This window comes from Phyllostomus discolor, chromosome 5 (assembly GCF_004126475.2).
Source record: "Phyllostomus discolor isolate MPI-MPIP mPhyDis1 chromosome 5, mPhyDis1.pri.v3, whole genome shotgun sequence".
NCBI lineage: Eukaryota > Metazoa > Chordata > Mammalia > Chiroptera > Phyllostomidae > Phyllostomus > Phyllostomus discolor.
In genome coordinates, this window is record NC_040907.2 from 142,800,305 (window position 1) to 142,823,172 (window position 22,868).

The 22,868-nt window shown below is 35.6% G+C and overlaps 1 protein-coding gene across 1 annotated transcript in view; it reads right to left on the reverse strand.

Annotated features, from left to right (window-relative positions):
- Positions 1-619: 619 nt before the first annotated feature.
- Positions 620-22,868, reverse strand: part of ATAD1 (ATPase family AAA domain containing 1) — a 39,839-nt gene continuing 17,590 nt past the window's right edge. Inside the window, exons 6-10 of the mRNA XM_036026956.1 lie at positions 19,376-19,482; positions 11,359-11,448; positions 8,638-8,688; positions 4,282-4,415; positions 620-2,229 (exon numbers count right to left, since the gene is read on the reverse strand). Of these exons, the coding sequence (XP_035882849.1) occupies positions 2,109-2,229; positions 4,282-4,415; positions 8,638-8,688; positions 11,359-11,448; positions 19,376-19,482 (503 nt within the window). The 3' untranslated portion in view covers positions 620-2,108. The remainder of the gene's footprint in view (positions 2,230-4,281; positions 4,416-8,637; positions 8,689-11,358; positions 11,449-19,375; positions 19,483-22,868) is intronic.

Below are 22,868 nucleotides of genomic sequence, written 5' to 3' on the forward strand. Positions count from 1 at the left end.
ACAGTGAAAGGTGGTTACTAGATTTATTGTGGTGATCGATCATCATAAGATATATAAACATTGAATAACTATGTTGTGTATCTGAAACTCATATAATAATGCACTCAAAAATATTTTAGTAAAAATAAATACATAAATAAGGCCTTTCCCAACATTGATCACCCAGGGAAGTGCACGTTCTCACTCAGAAACTATAAGCAAAATAATAATAATAATAATAATAATAAGTTTCCTCAATTACTTTAAGGCATTAAGTTGCCTAGATGAAACATAATTGCTGGAATTAGTAGTGTATCTCTCTAACGTCATTTGATGATTAAAACCATGATAAATTTAATTTAACTACTGCTATTGGATATTCTGAATTTAAGAGAAACTAAAAAGAAGGGATATGGGAAGGAATATATCACCTCTTATTTTTGATTACTATGTCATCAGATTAAAATTAGTGATTACTGAAATTCATATTAAAAAAGAATGATTAAATACCAGTATGTATGTTATAAAGTGTGAAAGCTACACAGCAAGACAAGAGCAGTCTGAGGGCAGGTTCTGCAAACCAAAACCGCCCGGAACGTTTCCATAACTGACAAAGACACGGCATAAGTAGAGAAAAATCAATTAACAGGGACCTCTTTATTACACATTTATAAAATAATAGTATAATTATTAAAAGCTATATTTTTTGGTATCTTGTGTTTTGCATTCAATTTATCACTCATCTTCACAGTTTTTCAAAACTTGATTTTTGTATCCACAGTGTTCTCTCACAACCTCTACCCCACCCGCCATTCAAAGCACAAGTAAAGAGCGAACCATTCAATAGGGTTCTAGTGAGAGACTTACTATCAAAGACATTAATCCAATAACTCACAAATAGAGATTGAGTGTTTTCAAAGAAATACAATAAAAACAAAAATATATAAAGCATCATTTAATCTTTCTGATGATTCAGAACGTGCCTGAATATCAGAGAGTGCCGTGTTCCTCCTGCTGTGTGTTCGGAGTTCTAATGCGCACAGCACCGGTGACTCCAGGCACAATATGAGGCTTTTTCTGTGTGTGTTTGCACTGGTTGGGGTGCAATTTGTAATAGGCTAAGAAAACTTTTAAAATTTCAGTTACAAAAATGAGTATTTTTAGCACATTTAATAAAAGCTACTTGTTTTAAATTACCATTTTATTTTTGATGACCAAATTATATTTGACCATAAATAATGAACATACAACTTTAAAATAACATTAAAAAATCATGGTTACAACAGAACTATGTTACATTAAATGAAGAAAGGAAAAGTCACTTACATGTATTGTATGGCACTGAGGAGTTTCAAAGCCATTCTTCTGAGTGACTTTCAATCCCCTTTATGTCTATCAATTTGAAAATGTCTCTCAGTGTGCTCGCAGACCGGTGGAATCAGTGCTGATCATGCGACTGCCTGAAAACCATTCCACAGTATTATCCTGACCACCAAAATAACTGAGCCACATCTAAACATTCAGATGTGGTAGACTCCAACTATTCAACAGCAGAGAAATACTCAATTAAAAAAAAAGCTGAAACAAGTAAAAACTGAAAGTGGCTGAATCACTGTACCTTTTAGATACAACATTCAATCTTATTTTTGCTATATAGTATTTGGTACTTTTTGATTCAGTAGTTGGGGTAAAAAAAAGTTTCTGTATTCAAACCTATCTACAGAATGTCAATATAAAATGTGTGAATATATACATTTAACACACATACACACTCTCTCTCACATATCTAGAAAGCAGCACTTAACCACATCCCCATTTCTCACTAATGACTCAATCTATGAACTGTTACTTTAAGACCAGCTTAGATGCTATAAGGCTGCAATGTATGGCTAAAAAGGTCAAACACAAGCACCTACACTCAGGCTGGATTAAATTGTTCCTCCTCATGATTTCTGACAAGTGGTAATACCGTTTATATAACAGCTATGTCTCAATAACTTAGAATTCAGAGTATAAAACCAGTGTCATTCCACTCCCTCACTGTTCAAAGAATACTCCTGCTTCCATTCTGGTTCCACTAATGATAACAGGGCACACCGACTGCTGACCTGTACAAATGACCTTTACTCTTAATCTAAACAAACATGTGTTAAAACATTCTGAAATGCCGCATCCTTTGATTTCTTCATCTTTTCAATTGCCCGATGCAGGTCCTGCTGTTGAACAGGTCGAATTTCATCTTCATCGTGGCTAAAATGCAAACAAAACCACCAAACATTCAAATAACTTTAGGACAGACCTCCTTAAAATATCCTTACCATGATTAAAAATTAAAATCTCCTTCCCATTTCAGACCCCAAAGACCACCACAATTAAAAGCTTCTCGTAGACTCTGTCAGGAGTTACCTATGCACACACAAGTCTTAGGTTTTTAAAAAGCACAGACTGAGAAGAGGCAGGAAGCTGCGGTGGCTGCTGTAAACATGACAGCCGTGGTAACGAGAATCGCCCATTTCCCACTGAGACTCTAAGGGCAGTGCAGAACCATGTGGTGACAATGTTACATAAAGGCGAGTCAGTTTGCCCAAGTGGAGATACTAACTCCAATCAAGGAGTCAAAGGTTATTCCCATGAAAACTGGAATTAAAAAGTAGCTCTCCTACTTGTATATTATGTATATGTTTAGCTTTCGATGAACTGAAAATTCCTTACTATTAATAAAAACCAACTAATCTAAGTCCTCCCTCTTGGGTTAATAATACTAAGAAAAACAAAACACAATATATAATGTCTCCTTTGTAATTTATAGATACTAAGGAAAAAACACTTGGGGAAATAGTTATGATAATCCAATCTACTGGCTAGATTTTTCACAAAGAAATGAAGGGTCCAGAAGTAAGGCCTCCTTGAGTGCGGTTGGTACAGTAATAACATGGGTGTAATAATTTATAGTTCTAATTTGAACATTTCACCTAAAATGTCATATGGTGTGCTCAAGTGTGATATTGTTATGTTATAGAATTACATACTTATGATTTTGTAATGAAAGATTTTATAATTAAAAAGGGACATTATTTGTGCTGGACTGTATAAAATTTTCAGGGTTTTGATGACAGCAGAAAAATAGAAATCTCATTATTAACATAATTTTATTTAAGCATAAAAAATTATACATAAGTTGTTCTGCTGTTCTCCTATTAATCTTATATACAAGAATAAAGACCTTCAGCAGATAGACTGGCTACAGAGGTAAAAGTATTTCCAACTTTAGCGCCAGAGTAATTGGATCAATCTGGCAATAAACCAATAAGTAAGTTGCCCTTACATGACAGGGCTCAAGGAAACACTAAAAAAAGGTCTAGAACTAGCACATACCTAGCTACAGTTAAAAGGGTAGTTTTTATGCAAACCTTCCTATACCAAGAGAAGCGATTTTTCTACGGCAATACACTGTAATTAAACACAAGAATATAACAAGTAAATCCAAGTCACTTGGAGTGAAAGCCTCAGGTGGATGAGGGAGACTGAGAAACAAAAGGGCAAGAGATGGAGAACTCATTCAACACAAGCTCCCAAAGTACACTAGCTTGCCAGAGTCAGAAATTCTTCATTAAGAAGGTTGATGCTTTGAACAGGGGTTTAGAACTGCAATGTTCGACTGGCTCAGGACAAGTAGCCTTTTGGAAAACTTCCTTACGGGACATGGTTCATCAGGGCTGAGTTATTCCAGTTCAGTAGTATCTTTGCTGGAATAAGGCTGGTACAAAATTGGTTTCTCAAGCTCATCATACTTTGAAACTGGTTTCAAGTGAAATTGCTGCATTGACAAATGGCTTCTTTGTTTAAGTAAATACATTATTATTAACAAGTTGAAGTCTAGTCTATATCAAGGCCCACCCACTTACATGTAACATTTCTGGAAGACAAGGCACTCATTTCCATAAGAAATGAAACTTAGGAATTTAACATGCAAAGCAATCCAGAGGACCCTGTTTTCCCAGTAGAGATGGGCAAACCTAAGTTTCTGTCAGCTTTCTGTGACTGAGTCCATAAACTTTCAGTAGAAATTTAGCTTTCATTTCTACCTCTTCATTCTAGATGCCCCTCAAGACTCCCTCCCCACAAAATCATTTTCAGAACTCACCTTTAAAAAAAGGACAATAAAGTTGCGGAGATTGTTAATTCAAACTTACCTTTTATTCCATAAGCAGGGTTGGTATTGTAAAGCAAAATGAAAGAAACTAACCTAAAAGCTCCAAAAGGATCTGATAAATATTAGAGATCAACTCTGTATACACATACCTTTCTTCTGATGTAGAGTTAACATATTCCCTGACACAGAGGAGGGCAGCATCTCGACACATCTCTTTTAGGTCGCTTCCTGAAAATCCATCAGTTTCCTGGGCAACTTCTAGCAGGTCCACATGCCTATCCACCTTAAACAAACATGTAAAAAACACACTTAAAAAACAAACATAAAATACACTGCAAAGGATATATCCAAACACTCTTCTTAGAATAAAAGAATGGTAAGCACACTGGAACACCATGGAAGAACAATCATTAAAGAGTACTTTCAGTTTCTAGAAATTTTTATAACCATAGAAGCTTAAAATTTGAAATCTCATTTTTATTAATTATTATTATGACCAAAGAGTGAAGTAATCTCAGTATATATATATTATGGAGTGATAGTGAAGAAATATTCAAACAACGTTGGATTCCTTTCAGTAACTCTAGGAAGATCCCAAGTTAACACTTTTCTATAATATATTCAACACACTTGACAAATAGTCTACATCATTTGAGTCCTAAACCTATTACAAAAAACATATTCCATTGAAATACTCTAACATCCATTTTAACTGTAATGTTCTGGTATTCTACTACCTCAATATTAATTCAGCACTTACAGTCTTGCTCTTTAACCTAAGCTTATATAAATAGTCAAGCCAATTAAGTGATTGTACTGGGAACATAGTAGACTTGGGATAATATAATCATACCAAACTTATATGTAGATGAAGAGAAAAAAGGCAAGAAAAGAAAGTACTTATAATAATTACCATCTATTAAATTATTGTCATTCACTTTACATGTGTTATTCTCATTTAGTCCTGTCAGTTAAGTAATCTCATTTTCATTTTCAGAGAACAGTGAGGCCTGAAAAGGTTAAATTGTCCACGGTTGCACCATTGCCAGATCTAGGATTTGAACGCAATGTAGTAGAGGTCCAGCTACATTGCCCCCATATAGCTAACCATTTGTCCTAACATTTACTTTCCCCCACTGATTTGAAATGCCACCTTTATTAGTTACTAAATTCCCATTTGTCTTTGTGGAAGACCCACTGTCTCAGAAAGAAGAGCAACTTTACACAGGGACTAGGGACTTGGAGGTGACAGGGCATGGGCTCTATTGTCAACTCTGCAACTGTGACCTCACATGACAATATTCTGATTCCTAAACATGGGGATTCAATAAAGAGAAATCACAGCCTTCGATAAAAAAGAACATGAACTCAGAAAGGAGGTGTGAGAGGCAAACAGTAACGGTAAGCAAAGAAAATAGTAAACATACAGATAAATCTAAATCTATAAAGCTATAGATAAAGCTATAATCTATGAACAGTATTAAGAATAATTTGGGGTAGAGAAACCATGTAGAACTAAAATGCTAGACAGTAAGAAAATGTAATAAACAGGGGACATGTAGGTCAAGGCATTCTGAAGTCTTAAAATTATTGGAAAGAGGGCAGATCTATTATCAACTTGGACTTTAAGTATATACATCAAAACAATTAAGGGTACCACTGAATTTTAAGAGGACCAGTCAAAGAGGATGTTTCACTTCCAAACCAGGGGAGGAATAAAGAATACAGGAGCAACACCAAAGAACACAGGGCAGGGGTGCGTTATGTGGAGAAAAAGCAAAGCAAAGCATAACACATGGAAAACACTAAAATAAAAAGGAATGAATCTAAATTCATGAGCAATCACAAATGCAAGCAGACTAAACCAGGCTGGTAAAAGACAAGATCATACTGTATAAAAACCAAAATGCAGCTCTTTGAGGTTTATAATAGCCACATCCTGTCAAAAGGTAAAAGAACAGGCTTAATGTTACATTTGAAAGGAAAAAAGCCAAAATTGAAAGTAGAAGACTGGAAAATGATATGCAAGGCAAGTATTAACGAAAAGAAAGCTAATGTAGTTCTGTGTCCATCAGCTCAACAATTTTTTTTTTTTTTTACTCTAAGTGCATGATTTGGAATTCATTACATAATGATAAAAAAAATTCATCAGCAAAATATAACAATTCTTCACTGGTAAACACTAATAACATGGTCTCAAAACACAAACAGCAAAATTAACATAATTCCATAGAGAAATGAACAAGTACACAAAAACACTGGGAGAGTTTAAACTCTTGTTTTATATACTGACATCAGACACCAAGTTCCTAGGAACGGTTATAGTTAGCACCTGTAATCCAATAGTGTACAAATAAAACCTGACAAACTGATTACAGTAATTTTGTGTAATTTGGATATTGTCTTTTGTTAGTTATAAGGTTGCAAATGTTTTCCCAGTACCCTGTTCTTTCACATTTTTCTTTCTCTTTCAATTATAATTTATGCTTTTTGTATCTGAGGAATTCTCCTTACAAACATACATTTGAAATCAGATACATACAGTGATCTAATTTCCCTACTGTTTGTAAATAGTGTAATAGTGAACACGTAAAAATAACCTACACCTGAATTAATGTATCTACCCACACCCATCACTGGAACTAATGCACACTACCAGCTTCAGGACAGTGGACCACCAATGATGGTGATTAGGGGGATGCAAAGCAAAATATGTTAAGATTACCTGTTAAATCTGGGTGGTAGATATAAGGTTATTTGTGTGTATGTTTCAAATCTTTCATAAGTTTAAAAAATTGCTTAGAAAGATCTTCCAAATTATGCCCTGAGATGTTACAAATTAGCACTCCTCCCTACAACAATCACCACTTCCACCCTGTGCTGTGAAGCCTCTTCTGGGGTCACACTATGTTCTAACCACTCACAAATGTTGTGCACAACAGTGATAAAGTTACAAAGATGAACAAAACAAGGATGAGAAAAGAACAAAAAGGAGAAGACTCCAGTCGCTGGGGAAGCAAGATTAACTAGCAGGTAGCATACCATAGTGGTTAAGAGAAAGGCTCCATCACTGCTTTGCTTTATGAGCCTGGGCAACATATTCTAATGTAACTTATCTGGGTTTCACTTTCCTCAACTGTAGCACTAGTATGGACTCCTTCTATGAATTGAGCATTAAATAAAACAATGTACAGTTGACCCCTGAACAACATGGGGGTTTAAGGGACAATAGCCTCCATTTAGTCAAAAATCCTCATGTAACTTCTGGCTCCCCCCAAAACTTTACTAATAGCCCACTGTTGACCAGAAGCCTTACTGATAACATGAACAGTTCAGTGACATATATTTTGTATGTTATCTGTATTACATACATAAAAATAATGAAGCCAGCCAGAGAAAAGAAAATGTTATTAAGAAAACATAAGGAAGACAAAATATGTTTATAGCATTATATGTAATTACTTTTTAAAAATTCCACATATAAGTGGACAGGCACTGTTAAAACTCGTGTCGTTCAAGGGTCACTCTCACAATGCTTGGCACATAGCAAACACTCTTAAGAGAATCCCTTAACGTAACAGCTATTAGCCCTAGCTGGTTGCTCAGATGGTTGGAGCATCACCTTGTGCACGCAAAAGTTGCAGACTCAATACTGGATCGGGGCACACACGTAGGTTGGGGGTTCTGTCCCCACTTGAGGGCATGTGGGAAGCAAATGATTAATGTTTCTCTCTAATGTCTTGCTCACTCTCTCTCTCTGAAATCAATAAGCATATCCTGGGGTGAGGATTTTTTTAAAAAATTTAAAAAAATAACAGCTATTAGATAAACCATGAAGTAATGAGAACTGTTTTCTATAGGCAACTATGAAGGCAATTCCCAAGTTAAAAAGAGGTTTTGAATACTGGGAGCAATGCTGGAATAAGCTAACAAACTTCTAAAAGAGCTTCAAAAAACAGCACTTGTGTGCAGTTATTTACATTACCTACCACCAGCTGCATGCTTACATGGTCCTATAAGCATCTCAAATACAGCATTTACTTTACATTCTCAAAATGATTATATGTGATTGTTGGCACTATTTTTAATTTCCAAGTGAGAAAAAGGTTTTAAATCTGATTAAAAACCTAAAACACAAACTCCTGAAGATTTTGATTACCACATCTTTTAAAATCTAAATTCCAACTTCAAAAATACTATAATTAAATAAAAAACAAAACCCTCATACTTCTGTACAAAAATGAACATCTTATATAATTGAAAAACAGTCTGAAAAATGTCAAAGAGGATTTTAATCTGTAGATATGAAAACACATGGCTTTTTAAAAAGCAGGTTAGCTTTAATTGGGTCAAGTATACCATAGTTATTAAGTTACATGGACAGCCAAGAGTTTTGTGATTTAAGTTCCAAGTTCCATTATTCTCAACTTTTTCATTTCTAAAATGATTTAATGAACATAAACATGGTATTTATAGGATGGGAAAAATTATTATTTTCTACTTACATTTTCATTTTTCAAGATGAGTTTCAGGATTGCTTCTCTTTGTTTTAGAGCCTAAAACCAGGATAATTTCCAGTTAGCTTTTTAAAATAAATAAATAAATAAATAAATAAATAAATAAAGGATCGACTAGGTTTCCTAATGTTTCTTCTTCCTTCCCTGCAAACTACCTGACAATTGCTATAGGAAATGACAGAAACTCTGACAGAGGTTACAGAAACTAGTGACTACCGTAATTACCTGTGGTTGTCCTACTCAACTGTGTCTTCGTATTCTGACTCCCCAACGCCCAGAACAACATCTGGGCGATGATAACATGCCCTTCAGTGTTTCTTCAGTGAGTAGATGAATACCTATGACCACCGATGTCATTCCTCTACTGCTCTGCAAACCCCTTTCCTTCATTTAGGAAACTTCTGAAAACACCACTGCCATAAAATTTCTACCAGGAATTGAAGAGATGGCAACAGTGCCTTCAGTTCCTCTGCTTTAACAATATTAACTTCCATATTCACTAATTTACATGAGTGAATTTTTATTTAGAGTCAATGTACACTTGTTCATATTCTTGTATGCTCCCCCCAATGATGCTTCATACACTAGAGAATAAAAGCTGTTACACAATATGTTACACACAGTAAGTATAAATGCTTTTAAGAGCCATTATGGCTAAAGTCGTCCCTGTTCCCACAACCATTGAAAAAACAGCCAATTACAATGAATATCAAATCAAATGACCTGAAAAACAAAATCAAACTCCACTGTTTCTGTAACTTAAGTATATTAAGTATGAAGGTGAATTTGGTGTATTAGGTGATCACCAAAAACTACTTATTTAAAAATAAATATTTAACTTGGAGAGGAGTTTTAAGGTTAATCATACAGTTTGACATCATACAGTTATGCAATTAAAAAAAAATACCATCTTCTCTAAAAACAAAATGAAAAGAGGATTACAAAATCCCCGTTTCTACATCAACAGTACTCAGATTTACAACAAATCTGTTAAACCTTTTACAACTTATTTTGATAACTCACAATATTAAACTAAAACTTTAGTGAAATGTACCTTCCAGGCTGTGTGGCCTGTGTTCTACACTGCTGTAATCTACTTTGTTTTCTGTTGGACTACAGGCAAAGATTCTGTCAATGTACTCTTTGTCTTTAAACAACTGAGGTAAACTAATTTTCCGTGAAAATGTTCTGATGTCTAATTAACAAAATAAAATAAAAATTTTTGTGTGAAGCATAACAAGTTCATCTAAATCTGGCAGAAGTCTACCTGTTCAATCTCATCATCTACTTTCCTTGATGTCCTAACTGAACTACTCAGAATCGCAGCTAAACATGAGCTTCCACACCTCCTTGCCTTTATCCATTTGGGCAGGAAAGCCTTTTCTTGCCTCACTTCCTATTAATTTCCTACCATCCTTCAAAACTCAGCTGGATTCTGTAAATTTGATAAACTCCTCAGACAGAATTATTAGTTTTCATCATCATCTCAGGTTCTCACAGTTCTTTAAACATGCCTTTGTAAAATACATTTTATGTTACTTATTTACTCTGACTACACTGCAACACAGAGTTTTTTATGGACAGGGACCATGTTGCAGTCACCAGAACTTCAGTGGTGTCTGATAAATATTAATGCTCAATAAGTGTTAGTCATAAAAAATAAATTGTATAGTCTCCTACATCAAGTTTAAAAATTTCTCTTCATTGATTTTTCAGGTTAACTTTCTAATGTTAGTGGTTAAGTATATGTGTACTCTCAGAGGAACCAGAGGTTGTAGCTACAGCAAATAGTAGACTGGAGTAATTTTACAGAGGCCGCAACCATGGATCTTCAGGGAACAGGTTTGCTTCCACAAACTGATCTCCTAAGCTGCAGATTATAAGGTGGGACAAAGCATTTTTAGCCGGAGGTTGTATATAAATTGCAATATTTTTACTTCAGAATTTGAAGTAAATATATTTAATTCAAAATTTGACAGAAATAGTCCTAGAAGTTTGTCTACGTAGCTATACATGTAACATGTTGATTGTATAGCACATCTCTTCTATTACTAACAATGTTTTCTTTCTTTCTTCTTCTATCTAAAGGCAGAGAAAATTCAAGTTCTGAGTATTCTGTGTAAAGATCAGAGTATTAATAAACTACAACCATCTACTTGAAGGTAGTTCTTTACTAATAAAGGAATGCTTGAAAGAAGTTAATACTAGTTCAGTATCACCCTCACATTCCCAGTAAGTTAAAGTGTAATAACTTAGCTACTGGCTAATTATTAATCCTGTCGAAGGAAAGCACCGATTACAACCATCAATAATTAATCAAATAAATACTAACTGTTTATCCTGTCAGGCCCCAAAGCCCCCAATCTCATCCTATGCTAAACCAAAACTATAATTTAGGCTTTTGTATGTATCTTCCACAGATAACTTGCTACAGTCCAAAGAAAGCCCCTGAAGTGGTCTAGGCAATCTTAACACAAGTATATACTTTGAGGAGAAGCAAATAATACTGATCTTGGGGGAAAAAAAGAATTAAGAAAAAGCAAGAAAGAAAGTAGAAGAAGCAATTATGTGGATTCTTGCCCCATTTCTTCCCTGCCCATCATAAATAAGTACTACTTTTTAAAAAATCATTCCCTTCTTGAAATCACAGGTAAAGACCTTAAAAAAGTAAATATTTCACTGTTCATAACATCCACCAAAACCACTTACAGGCTGGTTGATATGAAATCTTGTAGGCATTCTTCTCATGATAGCTGAGTCCAGATCCTGAGGACGATTAGTAGCTCCCATCACTATGACCTAAATAAAGAAAACAAAGGTGTTAAGTCCAACAATAATATTCCTTTTAAGTTGTTATTAAAAGGGCTTAGAAAATACAGAAAATTAAGTAGCATTTAATCTTCTACAGGAAATCTGATATTAATCCAGTATTTATTACTCAAATACTTACAAATACAAATCGAAGTTAATCCTAAATAGATCAGGGGAGAACAAAGCTTGTCAGATTTTTTTTTTAAATTATTGTAGTTTGCAAAATATGGCTACTCAATGGCTACACACTGAATAATTGAAAGCCACTTATGTTATGGCTTAGGGATACATACAAGGGAATATTTCAAGCCCCTTGATGATGATATTAAGGAGAGAATCATTTCCCCGAAGTCTGAGGATGCTGGTAATAGTAACAGATACGTACTTTTTCCTCTACATTTCGCATCATCATCTCACGGCATATATTAGCACTACAGAGGACATCTTCTAATGCAAATAAAACCTCAAGCAATACAACTTCAACCAAGGGCAAAGGAATAAAAGTAATAATCAAAATTCTGGTGACCCTACCAACCTCTGGGTCAATGTCACTTATTTATAAAGGATGTAGAGATGAAAAATCAATACAAAGATATAAGAAACAAGTTTATTTCTGAAGGGCTTCAATATTACCATTACTGTTGATATTTCTATATGACCCAATAACAGCACACATCATTAGCTATCCAAAATGAAACTTACTGGTATTCTAATAGAAAGTTTTATTTCTTTAATATGATTTTATTTTAGCCTAAGAGGTCTTAGGTTTCTGAAATAATCAGAAGCCTAATTCCAGAACATGTTGAAAGATCTATTAAATCTTATATTCTACTTGTACATTTAATAATATTGAAGAGCCAAATTACTTTCAATTAACTGTGAGAGGTTGCCATCTAGGGGAGAAAAATATAATTACAAATACATATTTGACAAAATGTTAGTTTTACAATGCAATTTTGTGTTTGGGTTAACACATTGTATGCGGGAAACGTATTTATACGTTTTACGTTGACTGGTAGTAGAGCGTGCAATAAAAACTACCTGCAAACAATGTGTTAAGTGTTCATAAAAAATCAAAATATTAATGCTCTTATCTGTTTTCTTTATTGACTATCTGCAACTCCATAAAATTAATAAGTAAACAGTCTACTAATGTAAAACCAAAAAAGTCTTAAAGTGATCAAATAAACTGCATAAGATAAAGGCTAAATATAAGTACATTTTGAAATAGAGTGTAAGTGTTAGAAGAGATAATCGAAGTGACAGGGAGGCAGACTGAAGACTGACCGTGTTAGGCAGTAGAGACTCACAAAAGGCACTGCAGATGAGGCAGTACCTGACAAAAACTGGAACCAGCCTGTATTTTAAGAAACATTCTAACTAAACGAACAGCCTAAAACAAAACAAAGACCTCCCCAGGATGGAAGATGGAATGCTTAAAATTAGGATCAAGAACTCCAAATAAATCTAGCATAACATGGTCTAATGAATACATATAGAATAATAACAGATATTCGTTATGAAAAATCAAGAGTGAAACTACTTGCAGTCTCACTTGAAGCAATTTTTTTTAAGATTTTATTTATTTACTTTTAGAGAGAAGGGAAGGAAGGCAGGGAGGGAGAGAAACATCAATGTGAGAGAGATGTATCAATCGGTTTCCTTTTGCACGCCCCCAGCTGGGGACCTGGCCCACAACCCAGGCATGTGCCCTGACTGGGAATCAAAATAGCCACTTTTTGGTTTGCAGGCCAGCACTCAATCCACTGAACCATACCAGCCAGGGCAAGAAGCAATTTTTTTTCTTTTTTAAATATTATGCTATTTTTATTTTTATTTATTTTTTTAGATTTTATTTATTTTTAGAGAGGGAAGGGAGGGAGAAAGAGAGAGAGAGAGAAAAACATCAATGTGCAGTTGCTGGGGGCTGTGGCCTGCAACCCAGGCATGTGCCCTGACTGGGAATTGAACCTGCGACACTTTGGTTCGCAGCCCGCGCTCAATCCACTGAGCTATGCCAGCCAGGGCCGCAAGAAGCAAATTTTAAGGAATGATTTTAAGAGGCAAAAAAAAGTTACCTTTACATATATATTATCTTTATCTAGTGTAAATGAGCTAAAATTCAAAATGGGAAACAACCATAATTTTTTAGTATTTAAGCAACAAAATTAATGTACCTTTTAGGTATTAGTTGAGACTTCTAAAAATCTTTATGATGAAATATCAAGATAAACATTTATTATTTCACATTTAAAATAACTGGATCTAAATTTATGCCTTAAAACTTTATGTCTATGACTATGTTAAAACACTATTATCTTTTATGTCTCATGTCTGTCAAGATGAAGAATATGTCATCAGCTAACTTAGACTTCCAGTAGCAGTGACAGGTTTAATAAACCATTCAACTATTTTTGTTTCCTTTGTGGCCTTAGCAGACATACAAGAAAGCTTGCTGGGGTACCAGGCTCCATCTATAGTAATAGAACAGACAATTTTAGAGAAAAACTAACTGGTTCATATCAAAGAAGAATATGTCTAAAACTGTTATTCAAATTAATAATGCCAATTCTAACCCCCCTGACACAAAAAAAAGGTAATAAAAATTGTTGCTGGAGTTTAATGAAAAAGTAACATCTTTATTTGCTCCAATAAAAACCTGTCATAATGACAGATTTAGTACGGTAAGTACTATTAGTGTGATGAGGAACTATGGTTCTGAAATTCAATTTCAGGTTGTTTTGTATCAGAACCATGCCATGGGGCTCTGAATATAGTGGCTCTGGAATATGAACTTCATCTAGTTGTCACTTTTTCCTTCGCTTTTAAAATTATAATCTGCCCTGACTGGTGTGGCTTAATGGGTTGGGTGCCGTCCCACAAACGGAAGGGTTGCCAGTTAAGATTCCTGGTCAGGGAACATGCCTGGCTGGGTCGCAGGCCAGGTCCCTGGTTGGGGTCATAAGAGAGGCAACTGATTGATGCTTCCTTCTCTTATCCATTGATGTTTCTCCCCCTCCTCTTCTTCCTCCCTTTCCCTGTCTCTAAAAATAAATAAATAAAACCTAAAACATAAAAAAAAAACTGTAATAGAATAGGATATAATATTAAACTATTCTCTCTTACATGTCCTAAACTATTCAATTTTCTAAGTACTTTAAATTCGGTTGCTTAGGAGGATATTAGTTTTAGGAAACCTGTAAACTACTCCCAATGAAGAGACTTACTAGAACCAATTATTAATAAAAATAGTTTCTATTAATGTTGTATAAGTTTATCTGTTATACTTTCTTCTCTAATCATCTAACAAACACTAAAGGCAACTTTCCCTTAATGAAATTATATTTTCATAAAGGTGATAAAGAAGGGCATGTGGCTTTATTTTCCTCTTAAAAATAGTATGTTTACTACTTTTGATTTATGGTAATGTCGTGGATATAGAAGATCCTTTACCCCTCTGACCCCAAAACATACACATATAATGAAGTATTATTTTATTTACTTACTTACTTATTTATTTAGAGACAGAGGGGAAGGGACCTGGCTAGCAACCCAGGCATGTGCCCTGACTGGGAATTCAACCAGTGACCTTTCAGTTTATAAGCCAGCACTCAATCCACTGAGCCACACCAGCCAAGGCAAATAATAAAGTATTTTAAAAATTCATAAATTAATCAACAAATCTGCAAAAAACTAAAGGAATTAAGCTGAGGCCAGTAATGAAGCCTACGCATAAGGGAGGGAGGCAAGGGTAGAAGCTGACCACATTATGAAAATGTACAGATCCTAGAGAGTTGGGTGTGCACAGGCCAGAGAGCCTGATAAGAGCACACCCTCCATAAAGCTGTACTCATGAAGTACAACAGCCTGAGAAAAGTGGCAAAATATTAGAAAACTCATTCAGCAGAGTCAAGCCTTGATTCTGAGAAAGATATAAAAAGACATACACCCACATGAAATCCCAGAGATTTCATGGTTCTTGGTCAGTTCACATGGATCTTGGGCCTAAATTTACCTATTTGTGTTGGGGAAAAAATTTGGCAAAAGACAAATACAAAATCCTCTTACAGATACCAATCTTCAACGTAGGTTCCAAAAATTCATACACAGTTATTCTACCAAATACAATTTTTCCCCCCATGAAATCACAAAACACTCTAGGACATAAACACCATAAACTCAAACAAATGACAGAGACAGATACACAAAAAGTCACGTTAGAATTATTTTTTTAAATATATTTTATTGATTATGCTATTACAGTTGTCCCATTTTCCCCCTTCACTCCCCTCCCCCCTGCCCACCTCCTCCCACCCACTTCCCCCCCTTTAGTTCATGTCCATGTGTCATAAGTTCTTTCACTTCTACATTTCCCACACCATTCCTGCCCTCCCCCTGTCTATTTTCTACCTATTGTCTATGCTACTTATTCTCTGTATCTTTTCCCCCCTCTCTCCTCCTCCCACTTCCCTGTTGCTAACCCTCCATGTGATCTCCATTTCTGTGGTTCTGTTCCTGTTCTAGTTGTTTGCTTAGTTTGCTTTTGTTTTAGCTGTGGTTGTTACTGTGAGTTTGATGTCTTTTTTACTGTTCATATTTTTTATCTTCTTTTTCTTAGAAAAGTCCCTTTAACATTTCAAATAATAAGGGCTTGGTGATGGTGAACTCCTTTAAGCTGGCCTTATCTGAGAAGTACTTTATCTGCCCTTCCATTCTAAACGAAAGCTTTGCTGGATAGAGTGTTCTTGGAGGTAGGCCCTTGCTTTTCATGACTTGGAATACTTCTTTCCAGCCCCTTCTTGCCTGCAAGGTCTCTTTTGAGAAATAAGCTGACATTCTGATGGAAACTCCTTTGTAGATAACTGTCCCCTTATCTCTTGCTGCTTCTAGAATTCTCTCCTTCATTTTCATCTTGCATAATGTAATCATGATGTGCCTTGGCATGTTCCTCCTTGGGTCCAACCTCTTTGGGACTCTCTGAGCTTCCTGGAAGTCTATTTCCCTTTCCATATTGGGGAAGTTCTCCTTTATTATTTGTTCAAATAACTTTTCCACTTGTTGTGTTTCTTCTTCCCCTTCTGGTACCCCTATAATTTGGATATTGGAACATTTAAAGGTGTCCTGGAGGCCCCTAAGCCTCTCCTCATTTTTTTTGAATTCTTGTTTCTTCATTCTTTTCTGTTTGGTTGTTCCTTTCCTCCTTCTGGTCCCTTCCATTGATTTGAAACCCAGTTTTCTTTCCATCACTATTGGTTCCGTGTGCATTTTTCTTCATTTCACTTATTGTAGTCTGCATTTGTTTATCTAATTTATGACCAAATTCAACCAATTTTGTGAGCATCCTGATCACCAGTGCTTTGAACTATGCATCTGATAGGTTGGCTATTTCTCAGTCACTTAAAAAAATTGGCTCTGGGGCTTTTAACTGTTTGAGCCATCTTTTTTATTTTATTTTTTTCCTTTGGTCTGGTTGCACCTGTTACATATGAGGGGCAGAGCCTTAGGTGTTCACCAGGGCGGGGAACCTCAGTCACGGGGTTGTGACATTGTATGTGAGGGCGGGGTCCACTCTCACCAGGACTCCAGTCCCCCTTGCCGCTTCCCACAAGCAAATTGGTCCCCTCTGGTGCTGGCTCCTGGGCGGGTGGGTTTATGCACTCTCTCGGACTCTGTGGGTTTCTCCAAGAAGCCTCCTGTGAGGCTGAGAGAATCTCCTAGCCTCAACTTCCATTGGTGTTTTCAATCGGTGCCTTCAGGCTTTGTTTCCCGGCGTTGGGTCCTTGGGTTGCGCAGTCTGTGTTGCACTGCCTGTTTTCACTTAGTTTGTCTGCATGTGAATGTGCGGCTGGGGACAGCCAGCTGCCTTGCGTGCCTCACTGGGTCTGCTCATTGCCTCCCACGCCCAGGGTCGGCCACCAGTCCGTCAGCTGCCCCTGAGCATCTGGGGTCCGCCAACTGCGGTCTGTGCCCTGCCTGTGCGCGTCTGCCAGCCACTGATTTTTCCTGCCAGTACCCCTTGACCCCTCTCTGCAGGCCTCCAACTCTGCCCCTCCTTACTGGACTGCATGTATGGTATTCAGACTTCCGTTCGATTCATTTCTCTCTGTTCTGGTTGTTTTTTGCTTGTAAATTCTTGTTGTCCTTAGTTTTGGTTGTGCAAGGAGGTACAGTGCGACCGCCTATGCCTCCATTTCAGATCCCCCACATTAGAATTATTGAATATTGCCCTGGCTGGTGTGGCTCAGTAGATTGAGTGCTAGACTATGAACCGGAAGATTGCTGGTTCGATTCCCAGTTGGGGCACATGCCTCGGTTATGGTCAGGGTCCCCAGTTGGGGGTGTACAAGAGGCAACCACACACTGACATTTCTCTCCCTCTCTTTCCCTCTCCCTCTATCTAAAAATAAATAAAAACTTAAAAAAAAGAATTATTGAATATAGATTATAAAATATGTTAATATGTATAAAGGAATAAAGGCGTAATAAAAATCACATTCAAATATTTTTATAATAAATATATACAAGGCATTGTTATAAGCACCTTACTTCTATTAATTCCTTAAAAACCTACAATAATACTGAGGTGGATAATATTTACCCCCTTTTACAGATATTAACTCCTTCTACTGATAGAGTGAATTATACAATTTGGCCAAAGTCACACAGCTAGTTGATGCCAGGGCTCTAGGTTTCTAATCCAGTAGCAAACATGAGTTTCATGAGGAGCTCATGAAAAAGAATATGACAATCTGAAAAAGAATCTTAAGGAGGTTTTAGAACTAAAAAAGTTAATGACTGAAATAAATACACAATGAAAGGGTTAAATAGCAGAAGAGAGCCAAATGATTTAGAATTATCAAATTAGAAGAGGTAAAGAAATTCCCTAGATTGTAGTACAACAAAGGAAAGAAAACATGAAAAAGAACTTAAAACACATGGATTGTAAATAAGGTGCATCAATCCTTGTATAAAAACACAAGAATTATAAATAAACTGGTACTATATAGGAAGAACACATGGGAATAGAAAAGAAACAATGTTTGAAGCAATCATTTTTTAGAAGTAACACAAATGTGATTCTAAATACTTTTTTTAAATGGCAAAAACACATTACAAAGTAGAAATACTTATAAAGAACAAAACAATATTGTTAACTTTTTCAAAACTTTTCCAAGAGATATAAAAAGAAAAAAAAAAACAGTTCTAGAACTTTCCATTTTTCGGCAATATGGCAAAAAAAAAAAACCATGCCAGATAGTTTTTTTTTTTAAATTGTTCTTTTAAAATGAATTATTGATCCGGCAAGAAAGTATGAAATATTCGCAGGTGAAGAAATTAAGTGAAAACAAGAATCCAAAGAGGTAAACTGAGTAACAATAGCTGTTTTCCCTGAGGGGAACACCATGGTGCTTAACTTTGGCTTTTCATGGCTCTGGAGCAAAGAGAGGCAAAGCCTAGGACAGAAGACTGTTTTAATATAAACTGGACATCTACAGGAAAGTGCACTTAACAGGAAGTGAGAAGGTGTATGTTTCGGTAACTTAATTAAGGTGGTAAAATAAACAATAAGACAAGTACTCAGGAACGCGAGGTAAAAACTGTAAGAACTTATGGCAAGAGTCAAAAGAAACATCCCAGCGCACTGGTCACTTCCTCTTCCTTGGCATAATGGTCCTAAAAATTCCAAGGACAGACTTCACTCTGGGTTTTTCTCTTCTGCTACATTTGTTTAAGGCACTGAGGGTAGTCTCTTAACATTTTATAAACATGAAGCCCTCAAAATAAATGAAAATATATATAAACCATGTTTTTTTCAAATAAATTTCATATGAAGAAGGCGTCTGTAAAAAAAGCCAAACATTTCCTATTACCACCACCACCACGGAACAAGTTTAAGGCACATTTCTTCACATACCTGACAGCTGTGATCTGTGTCCAAACCGTCCCAGAGACTCATAAACTGAGCTTTCATCATGGCTGTAGCTTCATGGTCAGAACTTGAACGGTTTCGTAGAAAGGAGTCTTAGAAGGAAAACGTTTTAGTGTTAAAAATTAATAAATTATTTACTCTTTATATAATTTGAAATTATTCAACCTAAAGCTGACAACTTCATGAAAGATTATAAGGAAAAGGGTTCACTATGCTTTTTTACACATTATTCTGATATAACAATCTTGGCAAATTATTGGGCACATTTAAAAAACCTCATTCACTATCATTTCTTTCCTAAAATACATTTATGCCAACATATGTAGTAGAAGTAAAGAATCTGGTACTGAGAGGTTGGAGAAGGGCCCAATAGAATCTTGGAGAAAATCTATGTGCTCTGGACCTAACTTCCAGATTATCTGGCATTCTTTGTGCTCTTAATGATGTGGTGACATTATTTTCCTCACACTTTCCCTGGTAAATAGATAAATGACATTAGAATATGTCAAAAACACTATTAAGTGGGAAAATGTAGGACAGAAAATGATTTAAAACATACAAGATAGCATGCATGTATATAATGTTATACCTGGTAAAAAAATTCAAATTAATTGGTATTGGCCCAGGATAGACGTAGGAACTTTAATGTATTGTTTTGGCTTATTTTGTCTTCACAATTATCTACAATAAACATGAAATGCTTTTAAGAAGTATGGAAACATTTTCCTCCTACAATGAAAAAACTCAAAAGTAGTACTGCTAAGATTAAAAAGATGGCACAAATAAATCCTAGATTTTCTAATCCAATCCCTATTTCAAATGTTTTGTCTTATATCCCTTGAAATTACTGGCATTTCTAAGTAACTTTCACATTTCGGCCTTGAAAACTAGAACTTGAAGTGGCACCAAATACTTTGTAATGTTCTAGGTCCAAGCTTTAAAAAAATTAAAAAATAAAAAACACATTACCATGACATGATAGTCTTGTGATGGCAAACATATAATCTGGTTATTGTTATACAGTTCTAACTTTGTAAAATCTGTCCATTGTTGGACTATGTATCAAACCAACTCATAAAAAAAACTAATCATTTAAAAATTGTTTAATTTCTAAAGATAAATTGTTTAAGTCCAACTGCCTACTTAACCACCTTTGTGTGCTGCTTACAAAAGACATACTTAAATATAAGGACTCAGAATGTTGAAAAGGATGGAAAAAGACATATATAAACATTATTTTAAAAGCTGAATAACATATTTTTGTAGAAACATAATGCATATCTAATGAATGGTGCTAGAACAACTAGACACCCATCCATATGCAAAAAAAAGTTCTAGACACATGCTTCATACTTTTCACAAAAATTAACTCAAAATGGATCACAGAGCTAAATGTAAAACACAAAACTATAGCGTATAGGAAAATACCTAGGTGACCTAGGGTATGATGATGCGTTTTTACATACAACACCAAAAACAGAATCTATCAAAGACAAATTGGTGAAGTTAGAGTTTATTAAAATTAAAAATCCTCCCCTGGGAAAGATATTGTTTAGAGAAAAGGCATGGCAAGATAGGGGAAAATATTTACAAAACACATGTTTGATAAAGGGCTTGTAACCAAAATATACAAAAAACTCTTAAAATTCAACAATAGAAGAACCCCCCCCCCCCCCAGAAGACCTGATCTCACCAAAGGAAATGCAGATGGCAAATAAGGTATGAAAAGGTGTTCAACATACATCATTATGGAACTACAAATTAAAATAATAAGACACCACTACAAACTTATTAGGATAGCTAAAATCTAAAAAACTGATAAAACAACCCAATAAAATGCTAAAGAGGACGCAGAGCAACAATACCTCTTATTTTTTTTGCTGGTGGAACTGCAAAATGGTATAGCCACACTAGAAGATAGTTTTGGTAGTTTGTTACAAAGCTAAATATAGTTTTACCACAAAATCCAGCAATTGTGCTAGGTATTTATCCAACTGAGTTGAAAACTTACGTCTACACAAAAACATGCATGTTGTTGTTGTTAGTTTTATTCATAATCACCCCAAATGGATGATCTTGGAGCAACCAAGATGTCCTTCAACAGGTGAATGAATAAATTGTGGTACAATCATATAATGGAACATTATTTAGCCATAAAATGAGCCACCAGGCCATGAAAACCTATGGAGGAACCTTAAGTGCATATTGCTGAGTGAAAGAGGCAAGTCAGAAATGACTCCATGATTTCAACTACCTAACATTCTGTAAATGGCAAAACTATAGACAATAAAAAGATCAGTGGCGGCCCTGGCTGGCATACCTCAGTGGATTGAGCGTGGGCTGCGAACCAAAGTATTGCAGGTTCGATTCCCAGTCAGGGCACATGCCTGGGTTGCAGGCCACAGCCCCCAGCAACCTCACATTGATGTTTCTGTCTCTCTCTTTCTCCCTCCCTTCCCTCTCTAAAAATAAATAAATAAAAATATTTTTAAAAAACACAAAAAACTAAAAAAAAAAAAAAAATCAGTGGCTACCAGGAGTTTAGCAGGAAGTGAAGGAGGAATGAACAGGTGGAACACAGAATTTTTAAGATGGTGAAACTATTCTGTATGATACAATGTTGGTAGACAGATAACATAATGCATTTGTCAAAGCCCACAGAACTGTACAACACAAATAATAACACTTAATGTAAACTACAGACTTTAGTCATTAATTACTGATTCATTAATGGCAAAAAATATCTCACACAAATGCAGAATATTAATAGTAGGGCAAAAACTGTGGGGGCGGTATGTTGGAACTCTCTGGACATTCTGCTCAATTCTTCTGTAAACTTAAAACTGTTCCAAAAAAATAAAATCTAATAACTGAAACAAGTTACAAAATGTTATAAAATGTCACGATGCAAGAAAGCAAAAACTTCAGAGTTCAGGGAAAAAAGTAAGTGAAATAAGAGTGATCTCAAAAAAATTATGCCATTGTGTGTGTGTGTGTGTGTGTGTGTGTACACAACAGATATGCACATGTAGCACCAGAAGGTTCTGCTTTGCAGTTAATATCCATGCTAAAGCCAAGATGTACAGTCATAGGAAGTACAATCAAGAAATTCTGACCCTGACTGGTGTGGCTCAGTTGGTTGGGCATTGTCCCATAAAGCAAAAGGTCACTAGTTTGATTCCTGGTCAAGGCACATGTGGATTCAGCGCCCCCCCTGCCAGGGTACTTATGAGAGGCAACCAATCTGTATTTCTTTCTTGCATTGATGCTTCTCTCAATTTCTCTTTCCCTCTCTATCTCTCTCTCTGAAAATTGGTGATTCTTTTAAAAGAAAAAAAAAAAGAAAAAGAAAAAATTCTGCTCACCACTACAGAGAGTTAAAAAGACTTTGCTGCTCTTCCTGGACTGGACCCTGGGGAGGTGTAGGGTTCTCTAACAAGCTTGAAATCTAAGTCTGTACTGGCATTCAGTCTAGGAA